Source organism: Buteo buteo, chromosome 16, assembly GCF_964188355.1.
Source record: "Buteo buteo chromosome 16, bButBut1.hap1.1, whole genome shotgun sequence".
Taxonomy (NCBI): domain Eukaryota; kingdom Metazoa; phylum Chordata; class Aves; order Accipitriformes; family Accipitridae; genus Buteo; species Buteo buteo.
The window spans coordinates 8,592,880-8,618,470 of record NC_134186.1 but is presented as its reverse complement, the minus strand read 5'-3'; the positions used below and the strand labels follow the sequence as shown (position 1 = coordinate 8,618,470).

Genomic DNA, 25,591 nt, shown 5'->3' with positions numbered 1-25,591 from the left:
CCACTTGCTTCGTACCACAAAGCTATGAGCTGAAATCACACAACTTGCTTGCAGGTAGGGAAAGCATCCCAAATGGTTCCATGTCAATTCACCCCAGGTCTTCCTGACTTCTCCACTCCTCTCCCTTTCTCATTTGCCTTGCAGAGGCTGAGGTGGGAAAAAGGCAGGTAATTCTTACCAGATGGACAGAGACATGTTTCCTTCCCACTGTTCATGCCCAATTAGGTAGAGTATGACAAGGAAAAAGAGAGTTCCCATCTCACTGGAGGGTAGAAACTCCAACCATATGCTCATAAGCAAGCCAAAGGACCTCCTGAGATAAATTCTCAAATCAAAAAAGGAGATAGCACACCTTTGGGCTACCCAGACTAAAACCAAAGGAAAATGTTTTGTTTGTTGGGTTTTGGTTGTGGGTTTGGTTTTTTTCCCCTGCAGAAACAGCTAGGACTTCACCTCCCCTCCTTCCTAAGCCACACAAATGAAGGAAGCCAAAATGCCTGTCAGCATATTTCTGGCCTGGGAGCTCCATGCAACTGCGTACCATTTCAGCCTCTACTTTGGAGTGGCCTTCATGGATTCCCTTCGCAGTCAGATGTGGTAAAAGCAAGCCTTACTGGCACTCATTACTTCCTGCGAGATTTCACAACTGCTGCTGCTAGGCTTGCCCTCCTGTTTTTTAACCTTGGCAGGTCAACTTGTCAACCAGAGGGCTCTGCATCAATGCACTGCAGAGCTTCCTGACCCATGGGCGTACCATGTTATTTCATGGGACGTGCTGCAAGTTGCAAGTTCTTGGTAGGAGCTATTTACTGTTCTCCTGGTTCTGATATTTGGTTGGGCATCAGGCCCTCCAGGGCTTTCCTCAAATCATGAATGTTCTGCTTTCAACAATGTGCTCTTAAACAAGAGATTAAAATAAACACAGCCTAAGTTAAAAAAGTTGACTCTCCCCAGTGACCGTCATTATCTTCAGCGGATTCTTGCTCTGCAATTACCTTTATAACACACGGGTACCTACTGGTGCTAGTTCTGGGACCAGCAGCAGGCTGAAAACTTCCAGCCCCTCCCCGTGACCTTCTCCTAAAGGCCCGGAAGAACACCGGTACCAATATCTACCGGGGTGGTAGCGAGTGAAGAAGCTCCCGGGGGGACGCCCCGCGCAACCCCAGTCCGCAGACCGCGCGGAGAGCCACGCTCAAGCGACAGCGGGGCTGGCCCGCGCCCGGCCCGCGCTGCCGCCGCGCTCCTCCTCTGCGCTCCCGCGCAGGGGGCCCCTCGCCCGGGCCGGGGCCAAGGCCGCCCGCGCTGTGCTGCCAGCCCCAGGCCCTGGTGGGCGGAGCGCGCGGCCACTGCCGGCGGGAGATGGACGGCCCCGCCCCCTGGTCCCTCCCCCTGGTCCCTCCTCCTGGTCCCTCCCCCTCCTCCCCCCCGCAGGAGACCTGCGCGCCTGCGCTGGGCTCCCGTCAAGTCACGTGACCCCGCTCGACGGGAGGGGTCCGCTCGCTGCCCCAGAAGGCGGGTCGCGTGGACAGCGACATGCGCGCTGCGTCACGTGATGCCGTCCCAGGACGATGATGTCAGTGGCTACCGGTCACGTGATCCTTGCCTACGCGCAGTGGGGCCGGGTGCAGATGGCGGACGCTGAGGCCGAGGCGGCTCCGCGGCCCGAGATGCAGCGGCTGGTGGCGGCGCTCCGAGCCCGCCTCTGGCAGCTGCAGACGGAGCTGCGTGAGCAGGAGGTGTCGGAGGCTTCGTCCCGCGCCTACTGCCGGGGCTTCTGCCAGGTAGGGGCCGGGCAGGGGTGGGCCGCGGCGCGGGCTGCAGGCCGGGTTGCCGGGGCCGCGGCGGGCCCGGCGGGCCTACCCCCGCCGCGGTGCGCGCCCAGCGCTGCCAGCGGCCAAGGTCTGCCGTTCTGCGGGCCTCCGCTCGCTCCTCCGGAGCTGCCGCGGCGCGGCCCGGGGCTCGTCGCCGCTGCCGAGCGGGGACGTGCGCGCCCTGCCCGACGGGGTGCCCCCGCGGGCGCTCCGCTGCCAGCCTGGGTGCCCCCGCGGGCGCTCCGCTGCCAGCCTGGGTGCCCCCGCGGGCGCTCCGCTGCCAGCCTGGGTGCCCCCGCGGGCGCTCCGCTGCCAGCCTGGGTGCCCCCGCGGGCGCTCCGCTGCCAGCCTGGGTGCCCCCGCGGGCGCTCCGCTGCCAGCCTGGGTGCCCCCGCGGGCGCTCCGCTGCCAGCCTGGGTGCCCCCGCGGGCGCTCCGCTGCCAGCCTGGGTGCCCCCGCGGGCGCTCCGCTGCCAGCCTGGGTGCCCCCGCGGGCGCTCCGCTGCCAGCCTGGGTGCCCCCGCGGGCGCTCCGCTGCCAGCCTGGGTGCCCCCGCGGGCGCTCCGCTGCCAGCCTGGGTGCCCCCGCGGGCGCTCCGCTGCCAGCCTGGGTGCCCCCGCGGGCGCTCCGCTGCCAGCCTGGGTGCCCCCGCGGGCGCTCCGCTGCCAGCCTGGGGCCGGGCCCGTTACACCGAGGGAGCCGATTGCCTTTGGGTCACGGCAGCGCCTCGGGCCTGGACAGCTGGTGGCCCCTGGGAGGTTCCTGGGGCAGGCGGGCCGCCCCATGTTTTCTTGGTGTGGTCTTGGCTCTGTTCCTAGATCTCTGCCATTCTGTTCTTTACCTGCCTCGGGATCAAAACTCTGTGTTCTGCCTGGATTGAGATCTGCTGTGGCATAAACAATGCTTGCTGGTTTGTGAAGGCCTGCAGTTCACATAAGTCATGAATGAGCTGCTGTGGTCTGGTGATCTTGCTTGAATACTTGCTTAATGCAACTTAGGCTAAGGACCAGCAATTTCTGAATTGAGCCACTAACTTCCAGAAGAAGAGCTGAACTTGATTAAAGTTGCAGTGATGGAGATAACTTATTCTTAAACTCTTTCAGTGGTTAATTAGTGTTTGCTTCCCCCACAGCATCATTTACTGTGAGCTCTAAGGTTAAATAATTGTTAGGTCGCTGGGTTGGAGAGCCATCCCTGTTGAATCTGAAGAGATTATGGTTTCTAAAATAAAAAATAAAAAAAAAATTCTGTTTCACAAGCTAGTTTAACCACACCTCTGCTGATACAGCCACTGCGTTTGAATGGTGAGTGGCAAAACTGGATGCCAAATGAGACAAAAAATCCTACTGCTGCGTTACAGTTAAGTGATATTACCCTTCACAGTCTTCCATTTTACATCCACAGGTTGTGTACTTTGCCATATCATTCTGGGAGAGTGTTTAGCTCATTGCTTACCAAAACAAAAGGAGGAGTTTATTTGTTAGGTTTCAAAACTCCTGCTTCTCAAACTGAAGGATGCTGCTGCTGTTGCATGCTGCTATGTATGTCCCAAGTTAAGCATACTGTTAAGATCTGTGACCTCACCTTTACATGAGGTCTTTATAATGTCTGTGACTTTCTCCATGTTTCAGGTTTGCTAAAACTGTTTCCCCTGGCATTCATTACATCAGCACGTTGAAACAAATTTTCAGCTAACACTTAGTAGAGGTTGTCAAGATGATCAATATATGTAGATGTCCAGTCACGTGGATTAGGTTGGTACAGATAAAGCTTTAGAGGTACTTGATCAGTAGAGTTTGATGGAAGACAGTTCTGTTACCTAAAAAAACAAACAAACCCTAAATCCTGTTCCACAAAAATGTAGATCTCTTTAGGTCTTTGTGCTGTCTTTGAATGGTAGTCTCGTTTTAGAACACTGTGATAGATAGTACAGATAAAAATGAAAAAGATCTGTCTTGTGTTGCCATCAGTTTGGGACATTTCTGATTGTCATGACTGTACACCAAGAGATACAGTGGAAAACATGAAATCGCAAATCTGTTATGCAGCAACTTCAATGGAGTATGAATTTGTGATGCCATTGTGCAGCCAAACCACTGTGGTTAGGATATAATTTTACATCTTGGTTTCTCCTTCTGACTGGGTATGTTTGTGAATGTTGCACAGTTTGAGTGATAAAACTTAAAAATAACTTAAGGTCTGCCCCTAAGTGAAATTTAAGGAGCTCAACTTAATTTTCTATTAACAACTTGGAGGGAACCACTGGTATCTTGTTGTAAGCTTATTAAACTACAGCAGAGCATGTCTAGAGAGAAGCTAAATTTAACTGGGCTTAAATACGATCTTGGGAAGCAGTTGCAATGAGGGTAGCTGAAATGTTTTGGGGTAGCAATGGATTTGCCATCCTGTGTGTACATGTGTGGCATGGTCCTGAAAGGTGCTCTGTTTTGCTGTGGAAGTTACCAATGCTGTTGGGACACAACAAACTGTGAACCAAATCAGTAGCTTTCCTATGCTTTGAGCTGTCTGGATGCTACATTTTACTACATGTGAACTTGTGCTGCCACATGCAGCTTTCCAGTAGCTCTTCTTGGGAGTGATGTCAGATGGCACAATTTCCTTGAAGAGCCCTATTTTTGAGCAGGGGAGTAAGATTACTGACCAGGGTAACACAGCAAAGAAACTCGTGACACCCAGATAGTGGGTTGATTCTGCAACTTTATATTGTACAAGTGTGAATGCTTTACATATTCACCTTAGGGAAAACATGTCTGTTGGGGAGCTCAATATGTACCCAAACAGCCAACTAGAATGAACAGTGTGTGTGTGTTTGAGGGTGTGCTATCACAAATATGAAGAACAGTTATCAGTGAAGCAGGGGTTGTAGGACATCAGAGCATCCCATCTGCCAATACCCAGAACCTGTTGGCTTGCTGAAATTATTGAAGGTCACACAGTTGAGGACTGTCAATTGCAATCAGGTATGTTTAAGAAGAGGTGGAAGTTGTTTGGTTTTTTTTTCTTTAATGGAGACTTAAAGCTGTAGTAACAGGTCAGGCAACTTGGACATGTTTAAATTGGTTCTGAGCAAAAAATTGATGCTTCAGAAGAAATGCAGCTAAGCAGGTATTCCAGCATTGCAGGACATGAGAATCTATGCAGTGTTGAGGACCTAGGCTGGTCTGTAGATTACACAGTAGGTGGATGTGTGTGGCCTCTGCTCTTCCCCCACTTGCCAATTAGGTGTGTCACTGTTGTCAAAGGAAAGAGGATAAAATAAAGTGTAAGTGGATGTGTGTTAACCAGACTTAAAATGTTTGAATACACTCTTCAGGTAATTAAACTGTAAGGTAGTATTTGCTTATAAAATTGTTACTTGACTGTTTGTTAAGCATGTAGATTATTTAATTCTGACAAGTTAAAAATTATCTAATTTTATCTTGTATATAGACTGCCAGGAAAAGTCTGTAGTAGACTATTAAAACTTATATTGCTTGTGAAATAGCAGAAGGGCTTTTAAGAGCCATTGTAATAACAGTTACTGTGTTTTGCTTATTTGTCAGTATGCTAATACTAATAGCATAATAATGTTCAAAACTACATATCTTTAAAGTTCAAGCTCTTAATAAGTCTCTTGCCTTGAATCTGTCTTAAACACCAAAGCCATCATTGCTTATCTATTTGGGGAGAAGTTTCTGATAAATCGCTGCTCAACAAATTGCTCATACAGCTGTAGGACTTTGATCTCAATGCTAGGATTGCACTCAAGCAAGGGTAAAGTGTTTTCTAGTAAGTTTATTTAATCTTAGGAAATATTCTGCCATGTTTTATGGTTTACACAGACTTGATAGTTTGTGATCTAAGTCTGTGTCAAAAATTGAGTACTAAATTTGCCTTTTTAAATAGATTGGTTTTAATGGATGTATTTTTATAAAAGTGCAGAGCTTTGTATGTTTGATCTTCTGTTTCTGTAGTCACTATAATGATAGCATTACAGCTGGGTTTACTAAACAGATGATTTTATGATAGTCATCAATTGAATATCTCTAGGCATTACAGCTTGACAGCCTTAATGCTTCTAATGCCATATATAATTTGAGTTATATTATCAAATCCTTCATTAATCTGTTAGAGAAGCACTTAGACCAGTTAGTTTCTAGTCATTCATAGCTTCTGTTAATGACCTTTGTGCTGTGTTTAAGGATGACTTCTGTAAACTTCCAATCTTCCCTTCCCACACCCTCCTTATGTCTTTGTTAATATTGTGGGGGTTTTTGGAAAGTTTGTAACTTTCATTCACCATTATATTACTGATACTGAGTTCTGAGAGAATAATTTACAAAATGGTCTTGATTTTTACTGATTCTTAGATGGTATTTTTTATAGATTTTTTTCTTTCTTAAATATCACACATGATTGTGCCAGTCTAGTGGATATCTGCATATTTATTTTTTTTTTTGCCTAGGACTTATATTGTATAGTTAGATCACTGACATAACACCAGATAGTCCACAAAATAGTGTGTAGCTGGCTACTTATTTCTGGCTGTGTTGGAAGTTAGGCTTCATTTTAGAAGCTTCTGACCATTATAATGACTGCACTTGGCTTTGTAAGCTCATTGTAGGGTCTGTTCAGTAGTGTCCTCCTTCCAGTCATAATCTGATATGATCATGTGTTTGTTTAAGTTGTTAAAATAAATTGGTTGTGTCAGAGTCCCAACTTGAAGTAATTTGAAGCCTGGTATGACCTGATCATCGTCTTAGGACAATTTGGCTTGTATTGAATTATAGGGTGGGGCACTCTGAGCTTTTTTTTCATACAGTCTTGGCCCTAAGTGTTCCACAAAGTATAGTCTTTTTCATTGTTTTTTGTTTTCTTCGCAGCTGGCCTTAATCAAGATTGGTACCTTGTTTGGTCTAGGGAGGGTGCAACATGAGAGAGGGATTGTAACTGGTAAGAACACAAGCATAACTGGTCTGGAGTTGTAGGAGGGCGTGCATACGGAGAAGGGATGGTACTTGTGAAGCAAGCTGTTAGTAGAGCTAAGGTGTCCTTAGCTCAGTGCCCTGCCTTGCTCTCAATATTACTTTATAACCTGTAGGAAAATAACATGGTAGTGTAGTGAAGTTTTAAAATGGTTGGGAGATACTACTGTCATCCCTATGCTGATTTTTGAAACTTATTTTGATTTCTCTTAAAACTGGCTAGATTTTATATTGCTTCTTCAGTACAGTGTCGGGATAATGTAGGATTGCTCTGGTCAAGTAGTAAAATCTATGGTAATTTTGCATTTGAAAAATGACTACATAACAGTCCGATCTGGGTTTTGTGTTCTCTTCATGTTTGTTGTATGGGTAATGCATATATCTTTCAAATACTACAGCTGGAATAATGTTCTTAACCTTGAACATCTTACCTATTTTTCTGCATTCTCACTAGTAATAAAGATTCCAGTGTTATATATGTGGTTCTGTCTCTGGCAGTTGTACAAAAGAAGCTGAGTGCAGAACTTCTCCCTGGGTTTTTAACTTAACAGTTCACATTTCTGCCGATTGCGTCTAGCTTGCTCCCCAGTAGAAATTCTGATAACTTAATCAAGGGAGAACTTCTGTTGACGAGAAAAGCTACCATTTTTAAATTTCCCTCTAAGTAAAAACTTCTCAGCTTCCAGTATTCTTCCACTGTATATGCTTGATATTGCATATTGATACTTGTTATTTAGACACAAGTACGTTATGAGAACTTCTAATGATAACTCATTTTCTTTCAGACACTACTTCAGTATGCTGGCAGTCGGGGTGCATCGGAACATATTTTACCTTTTTTGGAAGTATATCGAATCTCCATCCAAAGCTTTGCTAATGCACGACCTTACTTGACTACAGAATGTGAAGATGTTCTTTTGGTACTTGGCAGGCTAGTGCTGTAAGTTTTAAGTTGGTACATTAATATTTAAAAAATAAAAAAAGGAACTGTACTTTATAAATGAAAGGGCATGATGTTGAAATAGTGTAATGCTTAATTTGACAACTGTGTTTATGATTTATTATCTAGTAAATGTCTTTAGTACTTTTTTTAATCATACCACAAAAATATACTTGAGTATTTTGTTAATTAATGTGAACAAGGCTTTGTTCTTCTGTACTTGGATAATCATGCAGGTATTAGGAAGGTTCTGTTCTTTCTTAAACATTCTGAAAATTATTATTATTTTCTGTAGAAAAAGCTTAGTGTGGTCCTCATTAAACAGAAGCTTTAATATTAGACCATGCATGGATTAATAAACCTGTATCATTTGCTCTGCGGTTGCTGCTTTTGTGTGTCTTTTCCCAAGGTAGTTCTGAACATGTCCCTTTCTGAAAAGGATAAGCTGGTTTGTATTTATGGCAATCTAAGTTGTGCATGTGGGCTGTTGCAATAGGATAGCAAAACAGAGTAGAGTAATTCAACCTGAGCTCTTTGACAAGTGTTTGTAGACATGACTTAAAGCACAGCAATTCTTCAAACAAAAGAGAGAACTATTTTACAGTCCATCAGCTAAGTTGGAATAGTAGTTCCTCAAAGAGTGTTTTAAGTGCAAAGCAGCTATTTGTAATTGAAGAGTGTAGCCTGAGGGCTTTCACATACACTGGAGTATAATCAGTTACTAGGCAGAGCCTGAGAAGGATAACTTGATGCCTTGGTCACTCCTTGCTGGTAAGGTTTCATTCTAGGGGGGAGGGTGAAGATCTAGAACCTTGAATGTAAAGATCATTATAGAATAATAGCAATTCTGTGACAGTTTTTCAGTGGGCTATTTTTTCTTTGTTATTAGTAGCTTACTTGCTTTGCGGGCTGAATTCAAGTGTTCTTTTTGAGAAGGATTTTGCAATGAACTCCTTGGTCAAGTGCTTTTTTTTTGTAATGTACTAACTTGCAATATAAATCAACAGCTCGGAACCACGTATCTCCATATGATGCCTTCAATATTTTTTTTTTCTTAGAGAAATGTGTGAACTAGGAGTGGGTTTTTTTGTTTGGTTAGGTTTTTTTAAACCTTCTGTCAAGAAGGGAAAACATGTGAAATCAGGAAGTCTTAACTTCTTAACATGGAAACTGAAGACTTAAACTGCTAAATCATTTACCTGGTATATGATACATATATTTTTGGCAAAATATCTTAATTGCTTTGGCAGACTGTCCCTTTATGGATACAGTATTCTCATCTTCATCATATTATCTTTAATTAGCTTGTGTATTCTGCTGTTTCTTACTTACGTCACTTAAAAAGTTTGTCTTTCACTGTCTTTCTATGCAGGTCATCCACACCTGGAGTACTTTCTATATATTTTGCCACTGTTATATATTTTGGGGCAGGAATCCCAATTCTGTGTCAAAATTGCTTATCAAAATTGCTTTTTTCTTGGGAAAAATTAGAATATTCTGCTTCTGCTAATATGGTTTCTTCCATCTTTTAGTGTAAGGAGTTTGTTTGCTGTTGCTTGTATATTGAGAAAACTTTGTGGTGGAGAACAGTAGAGAGGCTGACTTGCTGGAATCTCCCCTGTTCTTGTTATGATTACATTTGCGAGGAATCTAAAGAATGAGAAAGACGAGTGAGGTTGCAGATAGGGTGAGGTAAATGGCATACCTAACTCAACTCCCCCATGTTTTTCTTCTACATAAGAGTTTCCAAGGGAGGGAGAAAGAAGTTAGAGCAGGGAATTAAAGATAAAAATTAAGTTCCATGAGAGAGGAAGACTATTACCTGGTTAGGAATGTGAAAGTGTACTGTTCCCCTGTAACTGTGATTTTTGGGGAGACAACTTGGTTACCCACAGCTGTTGTACACGCTATGTATTTTCAGACTTGAACCCTGATGAGAAATGAAAAGAACAAGCTTCCTCTTTTAAAGCAAAAGTGCTCTACTTACTATTGAAATCCTCCTTGCCTTCCAACATCCCTTCTGGAGAGGGGGGGAAAGAACTTCCTCCTCCTGACATCCTTCTCAGCAGGGTGAGCCAGTAAGAGCAAAACTCAATATACTATGGTTTTCTCTGCCTCCTGACCAGGTCAATTTTGTGTTCACAGTAAATCTGACATGATGTAGAGACTGTGCCCTCCATAAGAAACATGATGCTGATGCAGTGTGAGACCTTGTTGGTCCACTGTCTAACCTTAGGATATAAAAGGAAAGCTTGGAGTGGTTGCTCTTGTAGGTTACAGATTTGGCAAATGATTGTGGAGAAACAGGAATGTTCTTCTTGGCCATGGCCATGAAGGGACATAACCTGCTTTGGTCAAGTTGGAACTCAGACTGCTTGTTTCCACAGCCACAAAGCATGACACGTTCCCCTCACCCCCCAATATTACTATACCAAACATATTGCATCTATAGAAGAATTAATAAAGAATTAGCCATATCAATGGTGTCTTTCACTGAGATTTGGTTAGCTGGCTATCCTTGCAAACCTTAGGAAGCCCTTGAAGCTGATTGTTCACTTGAGCTTCTGCAGGTGCTTTTTTTCTGAGGATACTGTAGCGGGGTGGGGGTGGGGGAGGTGTCATTCCTGTTACCATCGGTATGAAAATTTTACTTTCATCTGAAAATAGTTTATATGGTCCTAAGATTAATAGATTAAAGTTTTAAAAGTAGAAAGAATTGTTTCTAGTTCACATTGTGTTTGCTAATAGCTAACATTTGACAGCTTTCTACCTTTTCCCATTTGCTGTGACAGCACTGGTCTAAAAGGGAGTTTACCATTTCTACATCTTCAAGAAGGTGTTTATATGCTTTTTCAACCATAAAAAGAGAAAGGAGATCTGAATGTCATCTGGTCTAAGTAGCAAAACTGGATTAATCTGATAAGACCAGTGTCGTGGTTTAACCCCAGCCAGCACCTAAGCATCACGCAACCGCTCACTCACTCCCCCCCCCACCCAGTGGGATGGGGAGAAAATTGGGAAAAGAAGTAAAACTCATGGGTTGAGATAAGAACGGTTTAATAGAAAAGAAGAAACTAATAATGATAAGACTAATAAAAAGAGAACAGTAGTAATAAAAAGATTGGAATGTACAAATGATGCGCAGGGCAATTGCTCACCACCCGCTGACCAACACCCAGCTAGTCCCCAAGTGGCGATTCCCCGCCCCCACTTCCCAGTTCCTATACTAAATGGGACGTCACATGGTATGGAATACACCGTTGGCCAATTTGGGTCAGGTGCCCTGGCTGTGTCCTGTGCCAGCTTTTTGTGCCCCTCCAGCTTTCTCACTGGCTGGGCATGAGAAGCTGAAAAATCCTTGACTTTAGTCTAAACACTACTTAGCAACAACTGAAAACATCAGTGTTATCGCATACCGAACTCAAAACATAGCACTGTACCAGCTACTAGGAAGACAGTTAACTCTATCCCAGCTGAAACCAGGACAACTAGTCTACCTCAAACTTCTTGAGCTGTATCTCACCTACTGGTTGTACCTACTGAGTCTAACACATGTTGCTTCCAGGAACAGTGTGCTTGCTTTCCATAACACCTCTGTGAGGAGGCACATGGGGCAGTTTGTCTATCTAACAAAGCATTTCTCAACCTAATAAACTGTTACAATTTGATTCACTAACTTGCATTTACCACTCTGCTGTCTATCATTAAGAGCTAACTCAAATCTTAGCAAGTGCAGGATAAGTCCTGGCAACAGGTGAACTATTCCTGCTGATCATCTGATGTATAATTAGTAATCTTTTTAATTCTAAGAAGCTTAGGATAAGATTTCTAATACAATCTAAAGATGAACACAATTCTGAAAGCTTTTAAAATTTACTTTTAAAAATTTCTTTCTTGAAATAATAGTGAATGAGGTGTAAAGTGATTACAGAATAATTGTATGCAAATAATCTATTGATTTTGGCCTAGAGTTGTTCCTTCCAAAATGAAGAAATTCAAATCTAGGAGACCTTCTCCTAAAAGATATTTTGAAGTTGAGTGTTTCAGATCAATGATTTTTTTAATAATGGAAGCATTCAAGCACCAGTTACAGTTTATTTGCAGAAATTGTGATTAAAGTTTGGAATTGGCTTTTGTTTAAGTAAGAGTTGTGGTGGTACTGGTAGAGTTGGTTAGAAAGGCTTGACTTTATGAAGCGGTCCTGGTATTTTGATTTGTGGTCTTAGCCATGATACCTAAATTCCGTTTAGTTGCATTACAGTAAAGAAATGAGCTTTCAGGGATAGAGGTGCATTTTGAAGTGTTGTATAATAAGGACCAAAAGGAAGAATTAAGCTAAATGGCCATTTCTCCCCCTTGCCTGTAGAGAAGTCTGGCTAGTCTTTATGCAGCTGTGTGTTTGAGTCAATTCTTACACAAAAACTTAGACAATTGACTTAGAATTCTAACTATTTTTCTGCCAAGGAAATTGTAATTGGAATATCTGGATATTACTTTTGCAGTTGTGCCGTAAGTTGTTTTATGTGGTGGCTATACACCCGGAGCTCCAGATTTCTCATGGAGTAATTTCAAGCTAGAGTGCTTGGTGTTGCAATCCTGAGGAAGACTTAAGGACTCACAACAAAAGAATTTGCGGTTTCTGGTTCAGCTTAGTCCTGTGGTACCACAACAGATGATAACTCTTGAAGCATAAATTCAGCCTCTTGTCTTCATAGACTGTCATCTCACTCTGTATACACAATGCTTTGAAAATCTATTTTCAGATCTTTTTCACTGTCCAAGTAGCACCTTAAGGGTTAAGTACAGAAAAGTGATTTGTAAAACCTTGCTTTGCCATTTTGTTTAAACCTGGTATTTTATATAATCAATATCGTATTATATATGTGAAAAAGTAATATTCTAGAAAAAGTATTTGTGGGAATTAAAAGAGTGGAAGTAGATGGGATTGGTTGACTGAAAATGAGGTGTGCATCAAAAGACTTTTCAAAAGCACATTAACCGTGAAGTTTGCAAATGTTTTATTTGATGAAAAGAGTCTCTGTATGACATGCATGAAAATTAGACACGTACCTAGTGGGGTTTTTTGCTGGGTTTGTTTTCTTATGTTAAAATAGTGTTCGGCTGCTGTGAGACTATTTAAAGTTGGTTTTGATAGTCTAGTAGCAACCACCTGGGTCTAGACATCTGGACTGGTCAATTAACTTGGATTGCCAAGCTTGAGTACAATACAAGGGAGAAGTAAGTCCTGATTATTTTATAACATTGAGACCTATGACAGTTGGAATATCTGGTGATCCTGTTGCCCACTTTTTCACGGATGTAGTAATGATTGAGATTCTAGTGTCTGATAATGTGAATAATTACTGGATGACAGTGATGAAGGCTATCGTATTTTCTGCATAATAGTGTTTAGAGCTTTTGCAGGTTTTAAAGGAACAGGATTGGGTGGTGAAGGCAAACTTCTGAAATGTGAAAAAGGTGGCCAGATGTTAATTCATTATTTGTCCATTTGATCTTGTTTATGTATATTACTGCTGAATCTGGCTAAAAACTGATAAGGCATAGCATTTTGCAGGTAACTGTTCAATGTATTTATTTATCAAGAGTCAGGAGGAAGGGGGAAAGGAAAGCGATTCTTTTTGGGTACTAAGCAGTTTTGAAACTCATGTTTGCTTTGTGGTCATCTCTTCCTTTTCCCCTTCCCCAAGCTCAGCTCTTCTGTCTATGGTAAAACTGAATGTGTTGTCCTGTCATTCTTCTATTTAGTATTTGGGAGTCGAGGTTTTGAAGAAAAAAATAGCATGAGTTGGAACTAACAATGTAGATGTAGCTTATAGCAATTATTCAGTGCATTTATTACATGCAGAGTCTTAGACTAGTTTTCTTTCCTTATATTGCCATGACTTATGAGAACATTTTTGCTGCGTGTAAATCTTGTGAATCTCTAGACATTGTCGTAGTTAACATGTTTAGTTTGATTAGGTCAAATTGTTCTGTGCAGCAGCTGGGGTTTAGGTAATCCATATGTCCTGTACAAGGTTAGATAGAACAATATTGTTGGATAGAACAATATTGTTGGATAGAACAATATTGTTGGATAGAACAATATTGTTGGATAGAACAATATTGGCAGTAGTCCTGCCATTGCTTTGTCTCCTAGAAAACAGTGATTCTTGTTCTCCAAGACTTTTCCCTGGAATGAGGTGGATATGCTAAATACATACAGTTGCTTCCTTTTTGTTTTTGAAAAGGGATAGCATTGACCTGATGGTCTAAATGAGGGAATATCAAGTAGGTCTTGCTTTCCTCTGCTTCTGTTTTTGGAATATGAACTTATGTATGGAATATTTAGGTCTCAAATTTGCTGGATATTTCAGAGATGTTAAAACTTTCTGAACCCTTCCCACTTTCCTAAATTTTCATTTGGAAAACCTGATACACAGCAGAAATTCACATGCCACTGTGATGGGGCTGACTCATACTAACATTAATTGTTACATCCCATTTTCAACTGTGTCAACAAACTTCCCTGGGTGTGAAATTAAGACTGGGTGACTAGTGTCCTATTTTTAAGCAGGACCTTGGCTTAATGAAGAAATAAGGGGATGTTCTCCACCTGTGTTGTGTAGATAACTGAGCTACACAAATACAGCAGCTCCCTGAATTAATGAACTGGGAATTTTACAATCTGATCTATTTAAGTCTGACTTTAATCTGAGCATCTTTTGTATGCATATCAATGTGGGTGGGGTTTTTTTGCTTTGGTAAGCTCTTGAGCTTGTTGCTGTTTGCACCGTAGGTATTTGAATGCGTCCTCTCCCCCCATGCTATCAAAGACTCATAAGCTGTTTCTAGGAATCTATTCTGCAGGTCTGTTTCTGTACTGATGCTGCTCTTGACATCGCTTCTCAGTCTGTTGCTTTTAGGATACTGCTAGGGATCTGTTCTCTAGGTCCATTTCTGTGCTGATGCATGGGTCTTCTGTCAAGCTGTTCTTCAGTTTTATTTTCTTATATATGTCAGATCTGAAACTTTAAGTTAGGTAAAGCTGGCTTTCATTCTCACTCTAGGCAAAGATACCATGCTGGGATCAAATGAGTTTTATTCATAATGGATATTAGGATTCCTTTGTGAGAGGAAAGAGCAGAAATTCTGTAATGCAATGTTCCTGAGCCATGTTGAACAGACTATCTTGGATTATAAGAGTAGCTGCAATCTTATTATAGCAAGATTGTGCATAGTAAAAAGCACTCTTTCCATATGATGACTCATTCCTGATTCTAGGGCTGTTTCTGGCCTTTAACTGATTTGTGCAGTCAAACATGTTTCAATGTTACTGTCATTTCTTATCTGAATGCTAAGTAATATGTGCCACAGATGATGTTTAACGTAACGACAGAATGTGTTCAGGTAGCTTGCTTACTTGCCTCTTACTTTTCCAGGAGTTGTTTTGAGCTACTGCTTTCAATTCCTGAAAGTGAATTGCCGCATGAGGTGTGGTTAGGATTCCATCAGTCCATACAGGTAAGTGTTCTGGATTTCTTTTTTCCAATTTGCATATTAAAAAAAAAAAAAGGCAGCTGTTATGCTCCTTTTCTTCTACCCTTGCCCTGAATTCCACCTGTCCTGTATTGCTGTTATCTAGGCAGCAAGAATTTCTGAGCAGCAAAAGACTAACTGCAAGAGTGATATTGGCAGCCCTAGGCCCAACAACAGATTTATGACTACGTAATCAATGGCAACTGCAGCAAGAGAACTGTAGCAAATCTTCATCTATCTAATGGTTTGTGTGAGAGTAAGACTGAGTTAGATGGAGTGATGTAACAGCTCTGAAGTATTACTTTGAAGGTGACTTAAAAAGCTTTTGTGGAGATCTGAGTGGTAAGTTAGTGTCGATTCCTGATTTGAGAGGGATGAAAATAGTAGGACAGGTCTTTAGTCCAGGTGGTTTCTAGAAGTGTTTCTTCTGAGGTGGTGCTGAAACAAGCTCATAATACTACTACTCCTACACTCAAATGAAGATGGCTCTTGTAGGCTGTGTAGGAGGAAGAGATGTTTTCAAGGTTTTAGTCTGGAGGTAGTACCCAGCTGACTGCAATGACTTGTGTTCTTTGTGGAGCTGAAAGACAGGAGTGGTAGTCTTGCTGTGTTTATACTAATAGACCCTTCCAGGACCAGGGACTTATCTGTTGCTATTGCCTGTTCTGGCTTTAACTGTGACTGATGAAGTTGGAAGCTAGTATCAGTTATAAGTTACTGAAGTAAAGACTTTGGCTGGATGTAGTTGGAAGTAAGTGAACTTAGACCTTGCAGCTGTCCTTGTGCAGACCTTGCCACAAGTCCTTATACCTCTGTGACTGCGGATTTTGTCAGTCTGTGAGGCTTGGCTGCTGCTGCTGCAGTAGCTCTGAAGATGCAGGTATAGAGGTTCTGAAGGAGTTTCTACTTTTGTTTCACTCGCAGTCAGGGAAATTGCAGGTGCGGAAACTCTTCAGTAGACTGAAGGTGAATAAACCTGGCACTTTATACTGAGAGAAACAGACTAGTAGAGCTTTGTAGTCCTCCTAGTAGTGGTAGGGACAGAGGTGGTCTGTGGCTGGTGACTTCAGGTGTGGACAGACCTCTTTTTCCTGAAATATCATGGAATACTTAGTATCATAGCAACCTAAAAACAGTTGGGTGTGACATGTTCTTGGTAGTAGAAAGAAGAGCAGTAGGTACAGTTTAGATCCTATGGTCTTAGTGGTGTCAAAGATGTGTCCTTTATTTTGAGTGCTGGTGCATAAGTCCTGTGACTCCGTCAGTGACTACAGCAGATCATAGTGGCCATTGCAGCAACCCAGAACCAAGTCTGAAGGTATATCAGTTTATTTTGACAATACCCAGCTATGCCATCTATTACACACAGTCTGTAACTATTAGCCATGGTGTTGCAGATGCTAGATCTGTGCTCTCAACCCATTGATTTTTGGGGATGCCACAAATAAGGGTGGTCAGCCACAGGTTCATCTTTTGTGTTAGAGCTGATGGAAGAAGTTGAAACTTACTGTTTACAAGGTAGCCCTTAAATTCACTAATCCGGTCTTCCTTGGACAAGGAGTGAATCATAGAATACCAGGTTGGAAAGGACCTCAAGGATCATCTGGTCCAACCTTTCTTGGCAAAAACACGGTCTAGACAAGATGGCCCAGCACTCCATCCAGCTGAATCTTAGAAGTGTCCAACGTTGGTGTCGTGGTTTAACCCCAGCCAGCAACTAAGCACCATGCAGCTGCTCACTCACTTCCCCCCCCACCCAGTGGGATGGGGGAGAAAATCAGGAAAAGAAGTAAAACTCATGGGTTGAGATGAGAATGGTTTAATAGAACAGAGAAGAAGAAACTAATAACGATAACACTAATAAAATGAGAATAGTAACAATAAAAGGATTGGAATATACAAATGATGCACAATGCAGTTGCTCACCACCCGCTGATTGACGCCCAGTTAGTCCCCAAGGGGCGATCCCCCCCTGCCCCCACTCCCCCCCAGTTTATATACTAGATGTGATGTCACATGATATGGAATACCCTGTTGGCCACTTTGGGTCAGCTGCCCTGACTGTGTTCCCTCCCAACTTCTTGTGCCCCTCCAGCTTTCTTGCTGGCTGGGCATGAGAAGCTGAAAAATCCTTGACTTTAGTCTAAACACTACTTAGCAACAACTGAAAACATCAGTGTGTTATCAACATTCTTCTCATACCAAACTCAAAAACATAGCACTGTACCAGCTACTAGGAAGACAGTTAACTCTATCCCAGCTGAAACCAGGACGGTTGGGTAATCCATCGCTTCACTGGGGAGATTATTCCAATGGCTGATTGTTCTCATTGTGAAAATTTTTCCTGTTGTGTCCAATTGGAATCTCCCCAGGAGTAACTTGTACCCATTAACCCTCATCTTTTCTTTGTGTGTAAAAAGGGAGTCTCAGTCTTTGTAGCCACCCTTTAAATACTGGAACATGTTGATAAGGTCTCCCCTAAGCCTTATGAGCTTATCATACACTTAAAAGGCATATAATAAGTTTGTAACTGAGATGGCCTAGACCTGAAACAAGATGTTCTCATATTCAGAGTATGGGAGGGCATATACAGGCTTTTTCCCATTATAGCAGAGGTATAAAGCAGCTCTAAGAATTACTAGCATTTAACTGGAGGGGATCTGCAACAAGAATTCTTGTTACCAAGGAGAATCAACTTTTAGAACTAAGGGAAAATTCAAGATGTGCTGTTGCGAGGTATAGTAATATACTTGGCTTTTGTACTAACTTTTTGAAACTGGCTTCCAGGTTTAGCACTCATCTAATGCTCCCCGTAGTTCAGATAGTAAAAGATTTGGGCAAAGCTTATTAAACATGGTAGTACTCTGAAACCTTACTGTTTGTGGACTTCTACAAACAGGTGCTTCTAATGAGATTTTGAAGTAGCACTCTTGCAGAAATAAGAGAATGACAACATTTGTACCCTGCCCTGAAATACAGTAGGAACCTACTTGTCATCAGAGAAGGAGTATGCAGTCATACAGAGGGCAATATAGACTTTTAGACAGGAATCATTCATAGGCTCTCATGAGAGGGCTTGTAGGTTTAAAGCCTGTGACCATGTTAATGTGCCGGCAAATCCAGGCAAATCCTGTAGAAAAGTACTGCAAATTTATATTTTAGCACATGCCCCAGATTGACGGATGTGAATGTGCTTATTCCTTTCCTAACAAAAGGAGCAAGTGTGGCTGATGAGGAACATAACTCCAAATGTAACTAGTGGTTGCAGCAAATGTGGGACAGAGGTATTCTTTCAGATCTACCTCCAGTAGTTGTTGCTCTGTAACAGTCTGCACAGGTAGTAAGAGTCAGTGAAACTTCAAATAAATTTTCATGCCAGGACTGAAAAAAGTAAGGGCTTGCATTTCAGAGAAGCAAGGTGTAGGGACTGTTCTAAAGCTAAAAATGGAGTGTCACTGATGTCCAGATACAAAATGCTATCAAAAGCTTTCTTTGGTGTCTGAACCTGTTTGTTCTTTCATCTTAAATAACAGTAGTTATGCCCTGCAGTCCCCCATGTGTCCAGTTTTCCTTATCTCTAAGCAAGACCAGAGGCAGCCTGTGCAAAATGAAAACAAGATGTGAGATTGTATGGGAGGAGTCTCAGCACAGATTTTATACAGTGGCAGCAGGCAAAAGGATGTAGACACAGGTGGGGAAATGCTGTAAAATATGAGTGAAAGGATTGCGGCAGAATTACAACAGGGCCCTTGGTACAGGTAAACTCAATTAATCTGGGGGAGGAACTCATTGGCGAGGTACTGTGGGGATAGATGTAATCTGACCAGTTGAGGAAGGTAAAACAGTGCATTCAAAGATGGCTTTAGTGGGAGTAAAGATGTATTATCACAGGAATTGAATATGGATTGCAGAACAGGGTTCCCTTCAAGCCTTACAAAGAGCATGAATGCTTTCTTTAGAAAAGTTGTGTATTGAGGGTGGGCATAAAAACAACAACTTTTGTGACACTGTAGTAGTTGCTGATTGCTTTAAATTGTCAGGACTGAAAAATCCAGGTATCTTTAGTAAACTGTTCCAGGGATTGTATTTTCTCTTTAACTTTGTCCATAGGCTCTTACTATATTACCCTTTCCTGACTTTGTTTAGAATGAAGTCTTTTGTGTCCCTCTATTCAGGACCTGTTTATGGTGTTATCCTAACTTCTCCTGGAGAAACTGGCTGCTCATGGCTTACTCTTCGCTGGGTAAAAAACTGTCTGGATGGTCGGTGCCAAAGAGTGGTCGTGAATGGAGTTAAATCCAGTTGGTGGCTGGTCACAAGTGGTGTTCCCCAGGGCTCAGTATTGGGGCCAGTTCTGTTTAATATCTATCAATGATCTGGATGAGGGGATCAGTAAGTTTGTAGATAACACCAAGTTGGGCAGGAGTGTTGATCTGCTTTAGGATAGGAAGGCTCTACAGAGAAATCTGGAGAGGCTGGATCAACGGGCCAAGGCCAATTGTATGAGGTTCAACAAGGCTCAGCACTGGGTCCTGCACTTGGGTCACAACAACCCCATGCAACACTACAGGCTTGGGGAAGAGTGGCTGGAAGGCTGACTGGTGGAAAAGGGCCTGAGGGTGTTGGTCGACAGCCAGCTGAATATGAGCCAGCAGTGTGCCCAGGTGGCCAAGAAGGCCAATAGCATCCTGGCTTGTATCAGAAGTTGTGTGGCCAGCAGGACTAGGAAAGTGTTTGTCCCCATGCACTCAGAACTGGTGAGGCTGTACCTTGAATACTGTGTTCAGTTTTGGGCCCCTCACTACAAGATAGACATTGAGATGCTGGAGTGTTCCCAAAGAAGGGCAACGAAGCTGGTGAAGGGTCTGCAGAAGAAAGTCCTATGAGGAGCGGCTGAGGGAACTGGGGTTGTTTAGCCTGGAGAAAAGGAGGCTGAGGGTAGACCTTATCGTGCTCTACAACTACTTGAAAGGAGGTTGTAGTGAGGTGGGTATCAGTCTCTTCTCCAAAGCAACTAGTGATAGGACAAGAGGCAATGGCCTCAAGTTGTGCCAGGGGAGGTGTACATTGGATACTAGGAAGAATTTCTTCACCAAAAGGGTTGTCAAGCATTGAAACAGGCTGCCCAAGGAAGTGGTTGTGTCACCATCCCTGGAGGTATTTCAAAGATGTGTGGATGTGGTGCTTAGGGACATGGTTTAGTGGTGGGCTTTGCAGTGCTAGGTTTATGGTTGGACTTGATCTTAAAGGTCTTTTCCAACCTAAATGATTCTATGATACAGTTAAATTTTGCATTAGATGTCTTCAAAGACTTTTGAAGTATTCATAGCAGATTTTCATAAATATTAGCCTTATATTCTTCAGTAGGTCCAATAAGGAAAGGTTCAGCTAAGTGTCTAGAATAGAATTGGAGTGTGTTTACAGTAGTTAGTTATTTATGCTACATACATTGATGAGTTTAATATTTGGTATTTTAATATTGATACCCTGAATCTCAAACACAGTGCTGACTCAGCAAATCGGTTGGCTTGTGTAATAGGCCCCTTCTTTCTCACCTTCTAAGGTGGTTCTTTCCAGCCCTTAATGCAAAGGTGCTGAAATGTGAATGATCCTCATAACTGAACTGGGTTCTGCTAGGTCTGTACTGCATCCTGAAGCCCTCAGATTAGGGAAGAGTTGCTGTTGGGAAAACATTGTTTACACCGGATATCTGGATTGCAGAATGTCATAAACTGAGGGATAGCAGTCTTTTCAGCAGTAGTACCTCACCCTTGTCCAAGTTGTATGATAATTTTTTGTCAGCTACATCATTCCGGCATTGGCAGCAGATAAATGGTCTGTTCTGTCTTTGAGGCAGTGGTTTCTGGCTCCTCAGAACATGCAACTCAGTAGCAGAGGGACTTGGGATAAGTATCACTAAGAGGGAGCAAATCTTAACTAGTGTAATGTGCCATTACAAAATCTGCTTGTATGGTCTTTGGAACTTGCTGGTTGGCCAGTGCTTGCTGGGACTAGGATGGGTATAACGCATAGAGAGGGTGAGTTCATACAGCCAGGAGTTGGTGTTTCCCTTTCTTTGCCTTTCAGAGCTGAAAATCCTGTTTGTAGTTCATTCTTCTTTATGATAAATATCTCTTGAGTTGCTGGAACAGATATTTGGGTGACACCGCTATATGTAATATGTGCTGAGAGCTCTCTGTGGCTTCCTAAAGCTGTGTCTCTTGTGGTACGCTTAAGTACAGTAAAGCATTGGTAATTTAAGAGGTGATTCTTTGTCTCATGTTTGTTAAACTATTTCTCAACGCTAAGAGCTGGGAATGTCTGCGTTGTATGCTTTTATTCAAATGATGCCAGGAAATGGCATAAATTCTCAAGACTTGCAGTAAAATTGATAAGTTTTTATTGATTATTAATGCTTTGTTGAAGCTCTTTGTGAAGAATCTGAACATACAAATGATACCGTCAAAGGAAATGTAGGCCAATTACCAAAGGTCTTCTGATAATGAGAACTCTTCTGATTCCGCTGTTGTTTTTCTTCAAGAAAACCTGCAGTTTCAAAGATGTGGTATTCTTTCTCCTCTTACAAGTCGTAACTGTGAAGAACCTGGCACTTCTTGCCTCTATTTGATACAAACTGATTGGAAGGGCCTTGCTATTCTGCTCCAACTTTTTTACGAGGCATAACACGTGCTGAATGCCTTCGAAAAACACTGTAGCTCAGTAAAGCTCATTGAGTTCAGTCTTCCAGGTGAAATGCGAAGTCATAGGTTGTTAAATGCTGATGGGTTTTTGGACTTAGTCTTTGACCTAACCTATGACCTACACTTGAGACTGATACAGGTTAAAGCTGTAATGTTAATATATGGGAGGGGAATGCACAATGGATGCTCTAGCAACCTATTGTATTGAAAAGACTTAATGCATGGTGCTGTACAGTTGAGAGAGGTCAAAAGTAGAGGTTGTCAAAATGGGCTTGCATTTATTTTGTGGATAAGATACAGTATCCCTTCTACCTGCACATCCATAATTGTTTTCTTAATCACCCAAGTCAGAGGATAAAATTATATACATAGACTTCCTATATGATCATAACTGCCACTTACGGAAACTCTGGACTGTGGTTGCATACTTCATAGATATAAATTTAGATCAGTTTGTTGTTTTCCACTGACAGTCTTAAAGCTGTCCTGAGGCTATAACTTGAGCATCTTTTGGCAGCAGCACTGAGTCTGTCATTCACCTGCCTGATTCTACTGGCATGCCATTTAGCTGTGTGTAAAGTGGGGAATTGATCATGCTTTAATTTTTAAAAACAAAACAAAAAAAAACCCACTCCTCCCATGAGGCTCTTTTTGCTGAATTTGGTTTCCTGATCCAGCTTGCACAGGAAGGAAAGACTGGAGAGGAGGAACAGCTGTGTGAACATAAGGATTGCTTAAGTGATGATTTCAAATGCTTAAATACAGCCTGAAACCTTTGTGTGTTGTAGCTCATGTATTAGTAGTCTCTCAATGCTGTTAGTTAAGAGCAGTTTGAGCTCTGGATAAGAAAATACAAAGTCACTTGCATCTTCAGGGTACAGCTGTGACACTCCTTTTTTTTTTTTTTTTTTTTTTTTTCCTTTGATTTTGTGAGTGATATTTCAGGCTCAAGGCCAGAAATCATAAACATCATACTTGGCTATCTTTGCATCTGCAAATTAGCACCAACTCTTCTACTGATATCAACAACTGATTTTGAGGTGGTCTCGGCGATAGCTCACTTGCTAGTTTTACTTTATAGTCATTTTTAGAAGTAGCTCAGTCTTTAATAATTGATTTTTATCTAAAAATAAAATCAACATTGCCACAATATTTACAGAAAATCTTAGGTATTGCTAAGGAAGATGAGATGGTGAAGTTATCAAAACTGCTTGATTGTTGCATTCAGCTATGAGGATTTTAACTTCTGTGCTCCTTAGAAGGTGGAAGTCTGTACTATAGTTCTGTGTTTGGAAATAACTCCTAATGTGTACTTTTTCACTTACTTCTGATGTTAGTTTGGTTTTGTTCTTGCAGTCGGAGAAGCACTAGTGTAGGGCAGAAGCACTGACTCCCACTAAATGTACTTTCAGTATGTGTAGTAAATGCATTGAATATGCAGCCCTCTGAAAGTGTATTTTGGAAGAGTCATGAGGTAGCTGGAGCTGGAAGGTAGCTCAAGTTATCTGATCCACCTCTTCACTCAGAATAAGGGCTATCTTGAATCAGGTTGCTGAGGGTCCTGCCCCACCAAGCTTTAAGTGTCTCTAAGGAGATTGCACAAACTTTGGGTAGTCCTTTCGAAGCGGCAGTATTTAAACATTGATACACTTCCCACACACACACTTTACAGAATTTCCTTTTATGTGACTTGTCTATTCACTCACTCAACTAGACAGAAAGAAGAGTCCAGCTCCAACTACCTACTGGGGAGTGTAGTGAAGACAGACAGCTCTAAAATTTCCCTCTTCACCCTCTCTTCCTAAGGTTGTATAGGTCCTCTGGTGGCCTTTGCTGGACTTGCTCCACTGTGGCAAAGGAGTTGTACAGGACAGCCACAAACTGAGTGTTGTACTCCAGTGGAGTCTCAAAAGTACCAGACAGAGGGGAATAAACACTTCACCAACCTCCTGGTTATGCTCTGTTTGAAACTGTTCAGCATAGTTTGCCTTGTTTGCAGTAAGGACTCACTGCTGACCTACACTTGAATTACAGACCCTAGAGGCCTGTTGAGCCAAACTGGAATGTCGCCAGCTGGTCACCAGCCGCTACTGATAGCTGGGGTTCTGCCAGGTGCAGCACTTTGCATTTCCCTGTGTTGAACATAAATGAGTCCCTGTCAGTGATGTTTGTGTGGCCTTTTGAATGTCTTTCTGAACGGCAGCCCTGCACTCCAGTGTCAGCTGCTCTCCAAGTCCTGTATGAGCTGTGGACTATGAGAACATGCTTTGTCCCATTATTCAGACAATAAATAAAGATGTTAAAAGTATCAGCTCTGTGTTGACTCCTGAGAAGTGCTACTAGGAGGCAGCTGCCAGTTGGTTTTTTTACAATTGGTCACAAGCCTTCTGAGCCTGGCAGTTGAGCTGATTTTTCCACCTGCACTATGGTCCACTTCTCCATATTTTTAACAATTTGGTTTTAAAGACACTATGGGAGACTCAGAAGCCTTGCTAAGTCTGACTACTCTAATATCATCTGTAGCCTGTTATCACAGAAGGTAGTCAGGTTGATAAAATGTGACTTGTGCTTAGCAAATCCTGGCTGTCTACAGTCACATTTTTGTTTTTCAAGTGCCTGGATGTGGTTTCCCGGAGAATTTGCCCTGTAGTCTTTCTGGGGACAGGTTACACTGACTGGCCTGTAGTTCCTCTAGGTCTCCTCCTCTTGGTCTTGAAAATGGGCATGGTGGTTTCTTCCAGTCACCAGGAACCTTCCCCCAGTGGCCATGACCTTTCAGAGCTAGTATAGGTCTTGCAGTGACATCCATGGTCTCCATTGACACCCTTGGTTTCTGTTTGGTACCATGGATGCCAACATGATTGTCTTAACATTTCATCTGTTGTGCTGCTTCATGCCCCTTCACTGCCCCCAACTCTGCCACTAGTCATAGGGACCATCAAGGCCAGAGTGCAGACCTTAACAGTAAAACTTGAGGCAAAGTTCTCAGTGTGCCTTAGCTTCTTCAGTGTCCTATGTTACTTGATGTCCTGTACTAGTGGGCTGTTCTCACACTTTCCTTGGCCTTTCTTTTGCTTTCAGTCTTATATTTTCCTCAGCAAAGTAAAGAAGACCGGGTGGGTGCTCCTGTCCTTCAGCTTGGCCCCCAGAGCCTTGTATTTACTCTGGATGTGCAGTGTGATTGTTGTCCAGGTGTGTGAGCAGCAGGTGGTGATGGTCTGAGGACAAGCCTTGGCAGATTCTAACAATATCCCAGATCCAAGTCCCTGTCAAGCACCAAACCTTGTGAGACATGAAGTCTGATTAGCAGCTGAAAGTGGCAAATGCTTACATAGGATTTTAACAATGACAACTGCTTTGTTTCCTTCCACCTTTCCCATCTTGCCTATTACATTAAAGTATGGTTATAGCTGGAAATCCTGTTTATTTAAAGGTTAGTCAGGACATCATGTTACTTCAATGTCATGAGTAGTGTAGGAAGAAGATTAGCCTAGCTATGGAGCACAGTAATACCAGTTTCTGGAATCAGGAATACATTTTGTGCTGTCTTACCAGCTTACACAGAAACATACAAAATATACTTTACTTTTCCTTGACTTCCCTGTGCTTCTTG

At 42.5% G+C, this 25,591-nt stretch overlaps 1 protein-coding gene across 5 annotated transcripts in view; it reads left to right on the top strand.

Annotated features, from left to right (window-relative positions):
* Nucleotides 1–1,571: 1,571 nt before the first annotated feature.
* RLF (RLF zinc finger) overlaps nt 1,572–25,591 on the top strand; it is a 50,575-nt gene continuing 26,555 nt past the window's right edge. For 2 of the 5 annotated variants that reach the window (XM_075047769.1, XM_075047770.1), the window contains exons 1-3: nt 1,608–1,784; nt 7,584–7,738; nt 15,181–15,262. In XM_075047769.1, the coding sequence (XP_074903870.1) occupies nt 1,632–1,784; nt 7,584–7,738; nt 15,181–15,262 (390 nt within the window). In that variant the 5' untranslated portion in view covers nt 1,608–1,631. Of the gene's footprint in view, nt 1,785–5,840; nt 6,767–7,583; nt 7,739–15,180; nt 15,263–25,591 lie in introns of those variants that run through there. The other 3 variants (XM_075047765.1, XM_075047768.1, XM_075047767.1) reach the window with 3 other exon arrangements.